The 8,654-nt window shown below is 49.5% G+C and overlaps 1 protein-coding gene across 1 annotated transcript; it reads right to left on the bottom strand.

Annotated features, from left to right (window-relative positions):
• Positions 1-3,510: 3,510 nt before the first annotated feature.
• On the bottom strand, positions 3,511-6,139 carry Tp53rk (TP53 regulating kinase). The gene is made up of 2 exons (XM_005325235.4): positions 5,840-6,139; positions 3,511-4,087 (listed from the first exon to the last, which is right to left on the bottom strand). Exons 1-2 carry the CDS (start codon positions 6,099-6,101, stop codon positions 3,609-3,611), a joined length of 741 nt encoding a protein of 246 aa, XP_005325292.1. The 5' UTR covers positions 6,102-6,139; the 3' UTR covers positions 3,511-3,608.
• Positions 6,140-8,654: the final 2,515 nt, after the last annotated feature.

Here is an 8,654-nt window from a genome sequence, read left to right as displayed (position 1 = left end):
TCCATCATCCATAAAATGGGCACAGGAAATCACAATTGCTTCCTGCCTTCCCAGCACCAGTTCCCATTTTTCTCATGACACACCTTGATGTTTAGGGCAGTAGTTCCCAGAACAGCAGTCCGAGCACTACCGAGCTTACTAGGAAGGCAAATTCTCAGCCTTGATTCAGAAACACTGAACCGGGTCCAGCAATGTGGGATGTGCACCTAGGCTTACAGAGGGGCACAAGAGGCTGTATCCTAGTTGCTTGTTTGCAATATGCGTGATCCTACAGCTACACCGCTTGCTGTTCCTGAGTGCCTGGCGCTGGCAGGGGCAGTTAGTGCTCCCCAAGTTTCACAACACTGGTGCTCGCAGTGGACACCGATGTGAGGCCCAGATCCCCTTCAAGGAAGGGTTTTTTAATGGTCAAAATTGGGGTGTTCTGAGAGGAGTCAGTGAGTGGAAGAATGTTAGCCTGGAGAAGCCAGGAAACAATGACCTGGGGACTAAGAAGATATTGGGATTTGCAAAGGGAAGAGACAGGGTCTTGTAGGGAAATCTCTGTAGGTGGACACAATACCTTTATTTTGTTTATTCTGTGATGCTGAGGAACGAACCCAGGGCCTCCAACATGCTGGGCAGTGCTCTGCCCGAGCCGCAGCCCCAGCCCACTGTACGGAGACCTTAACAGGAGTGGGACGGGCAGCCGCAGTGGGCTGGAGGGGTCCCACACTGTGGGTGATGCCTGAGGGCGAGCACTGACAGGGATGTTCCAGGAAGGACCAATGGAACCACAGGCGACTGATGGGCATCCCCACAGAATGCAAGTCATTGCCACCAGTGTGGCAGGAATTCTCATCCAGTGATGGGATTTGTCAGAGGGACAGTGCCCACAGAGAGGGAAACCGAGGCAGGGATTCCAGAAATCCAGAAGAGTTGGAGGGCATCACTCACCCAATAGGCAATGGCCATGGCGGTGGAGGTCCAGTAACATGAGTTGTCCCTACTGGATCTGCAGAGGGAAGGGAAGGGGGATGAGAAAGGGAAAGGAGGAGACCAGGTCAAGGTCAAGGGAAGGCCTGAGGGGCTGCCCATGTGGGAAGTCCAAATGCCAGTTGCCAGTCCCCCATTTCAGCACCAAAATGTAAGAAAAGAACCAACTGAAGGAAATAAAGAGGCAGGAGAGGAGCTCAGTAGTAACACGGGGCTATTGGGGACAACCTGCACAGGGGCCCAGTGACACTGGAGCCTGACTTCCCCTGACAGCCTCGGGAGGTTACAGGAGGGAGAAGGGGCAGGGGAACCTCTGCAGTTTGGCCATTGCTGGGGGATTGTCCGCAAAGGGTCCTCATGGTCATCACGGTCATTCTTTGTGGTGGTCACTGCTCCATGTTCAATAAGGTGTTTCTCAAGATTTCAGTCCCAGATACTGATTCTCCTACAGGATGTCACCCGGGGTGTGGGTCCCTGAGGTGTGACTCACTAATACTCACCCAGCTGTATCTGCATCCTGGGAATCCTGAGCCAGATGTGCTCACAGCAGGCCCACACAGCAGGCTCTGCTCTCGGCTCAGGTCATGGACGAGGACACTGTGGCGAGGGGGTGCCAACTTGTGCCATGGGTAAGCAAGGAGACAAGGATGGAGTCATCAGACCTCTGGATGGAGGGGTGGCATGTCTGGTTTAAAAGGGTCCCTCTCCCTACTGAGTGAAGAACTAGGGGTCAGGGCAAAACCAGGGAGACCAGCCAGAGAGCCACTGGGGGCAGAGCGCAGCAGGATCAGGGATCTCCAGAGGGCTGTGGGACGGTCCCTGCCACTGCAGCTTTTTCAGGATCTAGCAGAGCTGGGCGCAGCCAAACGCTCGCTAAACACCTCGCAAAAGAACAAGTGAAGAAGTGGGGAAATGGTGAGGTGACGGGAAGGGGCCAGGCCACACTGTCCTGAGTGACAGCCAGTGCCTGCCACATACTGACGCTCAGCTAGGCGTTGAGGGGAAAAAGGAGCAAGTTCAAGGGAGGGCAGATGGGAACAGGGGGAAGCAGGGGAGTAGAGGAGGGGAGGAGGGAGGAAAGCAGAGGGAGCTTTGCTCTTCACCTGAGCAGGGATGACACTGGTAACTGCGACCCCTGGTGGCAAAAGAGCCACAGTCCTTTGGAATTGTGCCCCAAATTAAAAGTACCTCTTGTTCCCTATCACGCCTCAGCCAAGTTGCCTGTTTTTAAGCCAGTTCCCATCTGAAAAGTGGGGACAGCTGAGAGCTGCTCTCGGTCCAGTGTGGAAACAGCTGGCACAAGCCTGGCGCAGTAAGCAGCAGCGTGCTCCTCTGCCACTCGCAGCTACCCAGCAGGGGAGCCTTCACTCACTCCTGGCCACCGGCCCCCGCGCAGCACACTCAGTGGGCACTCGCCGCAGTGAGCAAACAGACATGGCTCTGGTCCCTGCAGAATGCTTACTCCCTGCACGCAGGGGCTGTCTGTTTTGCTCACAGTTGTTGCCAGTACCCAAATGGCCGCAAGCACACAGAAGGCGCCCAGGACACACTTGCTGACTGGAACCCGCAGGAAGCACAGTGCTCCATCACACCCACACCCGCTGTTGGGCTGGGAGGCTAAAGGCCAGTTACTGGCACTTTTGTGTTAACTCAGTTTTCCCGCTCTGTAAGCCAGACTCCACAACCTCCACTCACAGCCACCTCACCACTGCTACTCGACTTTCTGCTGTGACAGAAATCAACTCACTTTTGACTTACACAAAGTTAAAGGCACGTTAGTCAATTGTCTTAACTGGAAGGTAACCATAAAAGCACAGAGCAATGAAAACAACGTTACCTAAATTTTCAAACTATTCCAAGTCTGCTTTTTTAAATGAAAGCTTGGGGCTATGCAGCATTTTTCCTCTTTTCACTATGACCCTCAAAAAGAAATGTTTAGGGCTGGGGCTGGGGTCAGTGATAGAGCACTCGCCTAGCACACGCGAGGCCCTGGGTTTGAATTTCAGCACCACATATAAATAAAGGTATTGTGTGCAGCTACAACTAAAACATAAATAAATAAATATTTTAAAAATACATTTATGTCAAACCTAGCATATGTCTGTGATGGGTTTAAACTATGTCTAAATATATACTTGAAATACATTTCATAAAGTAATACACTAATATTTTCTAGTCTATATGACTCTTTTTTTTTAAAATGTTGTTCTATATTCCTCTAAAGTGGTTTTGAGTCAAGTATATGATGTACACAATAATAACTACCACCACGCCGGGCTGGAGGGCTGTTACATACCATGGCCAACTGAGACTTTATCTGGGTCTCACCAAAAGGATCGAAGAGAATACAGTTCTCATTATGTGGTTCCCCCCTTTACCCACATGCACATGAAGGATACAGGTCAGTTTGGGAGAAAGTCTGTCCCAGATTAAATTTATATGCCCAATTCTGCCTAGAACACGTCTTACGTAAGCTCTTGAGAACAGAACTACAGATGATAATGGTGACCCTCGACAAGCATGTCCACAGACCACTTAAAAATATCTCAACACTTTATTAAGCCTAATCTCATTTGGAGCATTTTCTCAAATTTGCTTTGAGAAACAGCTTAACTGAGTGGTGTCACACAGCTCTACCCAACCATGGACCTCTTTCTTCCTCTTAGGCGCACTTCATCTAATTTTTTGAGCACTGGCTTGGACTTTTTGGAGAAGGTGGAGTAACTCTTCAGAATGGCTTCAAACACAGCCTCAGTGTTGGGGTGGGTACTAAGGAAGGCTTTCTCCAGGACGTAGAGATCCACTCCCTTATCTTCCGGAAGTCCTGAAACGAAACTCAGCCCAAAGTCTACGAGTACAATGTTCAGCTGATCCACGGGGGGTTTCAGAAGCATGTTGGAGGTGGTAAGATCGCCATGAATGAGATCTTCATCATGCATTCGAGCCAAAACCTGCCCAACTGCCTTGGCTAAGGCATAGAAGATTTGGGGAGCTCTTTCAGCCTTCAGAGAGGATCGAATATAATCGCGAACAGTCACTGAGCCTTCAATTTCTTCCATGTATAAGCAGTTGGAAGCATAGTCCACAAAAAAGACAACCGGGGCTGATATCCCTGCAATCAATACACAAGTCGTTATTGGGCTGAATTCTTTTTAACGATAGCCTTCATTTTCAAAGACTGAGTCAGTTTTCAGCTTGTATCTATTTATTTTAGAAAAAGATTTAGGAATGGCGCAGAAAATGGTACAACTTATCTGGAAGTTCCCTTGCTCAGGCACTGCAGAACTATGCCTGAGACCACCTACAGCTAAGTTTAGAGAAGTCAAAGCTTTCTCTCCTAAATCACCTTTTATAACTAGATTTCATTTGTCATACTTAACTCCCTTAAAAAAAAAAAAAAAAAAAAAAAAAAAAAAGATCTAAAAGGGGACTCATGATCCAGCCAGCGCAGTTTCTACCTGACAAGGAAACAAACAGGCCAAGCAGTATGCTGGCTTAGAGGTTCATCTCTGTGCTCAAAAAGAACAGGGTTCGAATCCCAGCTCCCATCCTTATTACCTGAGCACTTTAAAGTTACATTAGCTTCTCTCAAGCCTCAGTTTGTGCTACAATAACATAAAACAATACCACGAACACACTCGATGAATTTTTATTGAATGTCAACCATGCTCAGGGCACATCTAGAAACTAGAGATATGTCAATGGGGATACAGGAGCAAACAAGGAAACCATGTTCTCTGCTTAATGGCACTTACATCATACAAAAGGTCAAAGGAGAAAACAGGAACCAATAACTTCATTAAAAGGATAGCAATTTACTTACATTTGCACTGATGAATTTTCCCAGATCACCCAAATCTTAACAATATCCTGATGTATGCTGGGTGCCTAAAAAGTACTAATTTAAAAAAAAAAAAAAAAAGCAAGAAGTGCTGAATCAGAGGAATGGACCACTTACTAGCTGTGAAAACCTTGGGCAAGTTACTTCCCTTCTCTGAGCCTCAGTTTCTCATGTGAGGATATGTTTGTGGTGGTGCATGATGATGCTTTATCAAAAAAAAATCTATATATAAACACACACACATTCAGGAGAGCTATGTCAGGCATACATTCAAACATACAATATGGCATATACCTAGTATCTTGGTCACAACATCTAGGATGGACACGTCTACTACGACTTGCAATTCACAGGAGAGGGAACAGGGGGACAGGTTAACTTGTTGAAAGTCTCCATAAGAAGCAGCCAGAGAGCTTGGCTCCACGGCGAATACTTGTAATCACATCTGATTCTTAAAATGAATGAATGAATGGATAATAATGCACAATTCAAAAGGCCCAAACACGGAGCCTGAAGCATGGGAGGTTAAATAAGGTGCTCAACCTTGAGCAATCAACAGTGGCACAGCTGAGATGTGAACCAGGTCGAAGGCTCTGCGACAAATGCTCGTAGGTGAGAGACGATGAGAAATCTTAATTAATGAAGAGTGGGCCAAGCACGGTGGCCCACTCCCGTAATCCCAGCGCTCGGGAGGCTGAGGCAGGAGGATCACGAGTTCAAAGCCAGCCTCAGCAAGGAGGGGGCGCTAAGCAACTCAGTGAGACACTGTCTCCAAATAAAATACCAAAAAGGCTGAGAGGTGGCCCGGTGGTCGAGTGCCCCCGAGTTCAATCCTGGTACCAAACAACGACCACAAGAACTAAGGAAGACGGGAACGAAAAGAGAACACTGCCAAAGGCCGAGGCCAGCAGTGAAAGGGAAGAAACTAAGGCAGACGGGACGGGAAGCTGGGCTCCTCCCGCCGCCTTCGCCCAGGGCCCGGAACCTCGGGGTCTCCGCGTGCCGCGAGCCCAGCTGCCTCACCTGCACGGCGACAGCGGAGCAGCGCCCGGGCCTCCTGCACGGTCCGCCGCCGGCTGAGCCGTGTCTCCAGCACCGGGTGCCGGTAGCCCTTGGGGAAGCGGTGCTTCACCACGGCCGCGCGGCCCAGGAAGTGGCCGCGGTACAGACGCGCCTCGGCGCCCTGCTTCAGCAGCTCCAAACCGCTCAGGAAACGGCTGCTCCGCTCCCGGGCGGCGGCCAGCGGCTCTACCTCTGGCGGCGGTTCTTCGCTGGCCTCAGCCATGATGCTCTTCTGCGCAGGCGCGCCAAGCGCTTCCGCTCGCTCCGGAAACTACGGGCAGTGCTTCCGCTCGCTCCGGAAATCCTGGGACCTCTTCCTCCATTCAACCTCTCCCCTCGGACACTTCCGCCCGGTGGGAGTGGTTCCGCCTCCGGGCGTGTCGGCCCTTTTGAAGGCCTCCGGTGTCTCGGGTTGGGCTCCTGTGGCCGGCCCCTGCTCTTCGTCCATCCGCGTCAGTTCTCTCCGCGGTTCCTTCCCCTCCTGGTTCTCTCCGGGAGTGGTCGGTGATGGTCGCGGTCGCCTTTGTTTTAGCGCCTCCGGAGGCAGACGGGGCTCTGCTCGCCCCCCGCTGGCCATTTTTTTTTTGACCCCCAACACACTGGTCAGAGCCCGGAGGGGCGGACTTGAACCATTTTGAGCCGTTTTTCCTTCTAAGTGCTGGGATGATCGCCACCTAAGTGACAGGATAAATTATCATCATCATTATTATTATCATTGTTTGTTCTGGAGGCCGAGCCCAGGGGCGCCTTACCTCCGAGCCACATCCCCAGCCCTTTTTATTTTCCATTATTTTGAGGCAGGGTCTTGCTAAGTTACTTAGGGCCCCGCTAAATTGCAGAGGCTGGCCTTGACCTTGTGGTCCTCCAGCCGCGTTGGAGGAAGATGAGATTATTCAACCTCTCTGTGCATTCCCCTGCTCATCTGTAAAATAAGCCAATATTGATCTTGTAGGGTTTTTGTGAAGACTTAATGAGTGGCCAGAGGTAAAGTGCCCCAGAACTGTGCCAAGCACGTGATACTAGAAATGGAAGCTGTTATTGTTTATGGAATGCTAAATACCACAGCTACTATATTTACATTCCCAGCGTCCAACCACTCTTTCCTACGGGACCAGCCCTGCCCCATTGTGTGGAATCCTGAGGGGTCACAGAGACCACCTCCCTCTCCCACTGTTATGTGATTTGCAACTGTAAAGGTAAAATTTCTAAGCTGACTCTAAGCTGCAAGAGTCTGAGTTAAAGTGTAAAAGACTGGGGATTGTAAGGTTTCTAAATTGAAAGGCTTGGGCTAAAAATAATAATAATAGGCCAGGTATTGTTAAAATTCCTCTGCTACCCCCAGAACCTGTAATCTCTGTAGCTGTTAGAACAATACCTGAACTGCCCAGTAAATATTTCCATTGATTCCCTGGTTGTTTATTAGCTAAGGGCTCCAAATAGCTCAGACGTAAGCATCCAGGCCACAAAACCAATCAGTTTAAATGTGTACCCCACTCAGGGGTGACCAATCACCTCTGCCCAGACTGTTCCTGCCAATAGATGTACTAATCATGGCTCAGGGTTGTTGTTCAATTTTCCCGCGCCTCAAGATGATTTGTTCTGATGTATGCAAAGCCCCCCACCCTCTCCAAAAAGTGTACTTAAGCTCTGCTTGACCTCTGCTCTAGGCTCTGGGCTGCTCTCCCTTCCTGAGTGAGCCTTGAGCCCCAGCATGCTGGTTCAATAAAACTTCCCCCTGCAATTGCATGAAGCTGGTCTCTTGTGTGGTCTCTCCCTCCGACGGTCCGCCAGACCCTTACACAACAGGAACCTCGACTTACACCACACTGAATGGCTGTGTGTTTTGGTTACTGTGTTTAAGGGGACAGAATAAGCTGCTGTAAAATAGTGACTTCAACATGTGAGATGTTTATTTCTCTGTCATACTACAGTCCAGGTCTGTTGCTTCCTTCTCTAAGTCTATGCCACCTGTTACCCCCTCCACTCAGCAAGAAGAGGTATGAGAGTGGGAGGTAGAAAGCAAATAGGTGAGGGGTTGAGCCAAAATGCCAAACAGCACTTCCACTCACATCCTATTGACCAGAAGCGGGTCACGTGTCCAATGAGGCTGGAAAGGAGGCAGGGACCATACTCTATCAGGCAGCCATGGGTCAGCTAGAGCTCTGGGGGATTAGTACCAAAAGGCAATAAGGGAGGAATGATTAGGACACAATCGGTAGACTCTGCCACAGTTTTAATATTTTAAGCTGCAGATAACAAATAACTCACTACCATCAACAGTAAGCTTACTTCTGATCTCACAACAGCTCGAGATGGGGTCCCAGGTGTCATTCAGTCGCTTTATGAAACTAAGGACCCAGAACCTTGCCATCTTTCTGTCCCACTGTTACCGCTGTTGACCGGTGACGAGTTCTTGCTCCCCGATGTTGAAGAATAACACCAAAGAAGCACACCGAGGCAAGGTCAGAGTAGAAATTAGAAATTTATTAAAGGACAGAAGAAAAGACTTCTCCCGGAGGAAGAAGGGGACCCAGAAGGTGGAATCCATGGAAGTGCTGTTGTTTCCCCTTTTTATAGTTTTGGTGATGGAATGTAGGTTGGAAGGCCCAAGGGGTGGTACACAGGTGGGCCTAATTATCACCTTTTGGGATGGGATTATCACTTCTCTGGGATGGGCTATTCCAAATCTGTTGGGGCTGTTGGTTAACACTTCTTTGAGGTGGACTTTGGCCTAGGGCCTTTTCAGGACTTCATAAACATTCCATGAGTTGTCCTG

This window comes from Ictidomys tridecemlineatus, chromosome 5, assembly GCF_052094955.1.
Source record: "Ictidomys tridecemlineatus isolate mIctTri1 chromosome 5, mIctTri1.hap1, whole genome shotgun sequence".
Lineage (NCBI taxonomy): Eukaryota > Metazoa > Chordata > Mammalia > Rodentia > Sciuridae > Ictidomys > Ictidomys tridecemlineatus.
The sequence above is the reverse complement of the archived record's forward strand: the minus strand, read 5'-3'. Positions and strand labels throughout refer to the sequence as shown.

Excerpts from the sequence above, each read along its gene's own strand:
- Tp53rk (XM_005325235.4), bottom strand. The coding sequence starts at position 6,101 with ATGGCTGAGGCCAGCGAAGAACCGCCGCCAGAGGTAGAGCCGCTGGCC. Across the intron at positions 4,088-5,839 it reads GCTCCGCTGTCGCCGTGCAG|GGATATCAGCCCCGGTTGTC; the intron begins GTGAGGCAGCTG and ends TATTGATTGCAG.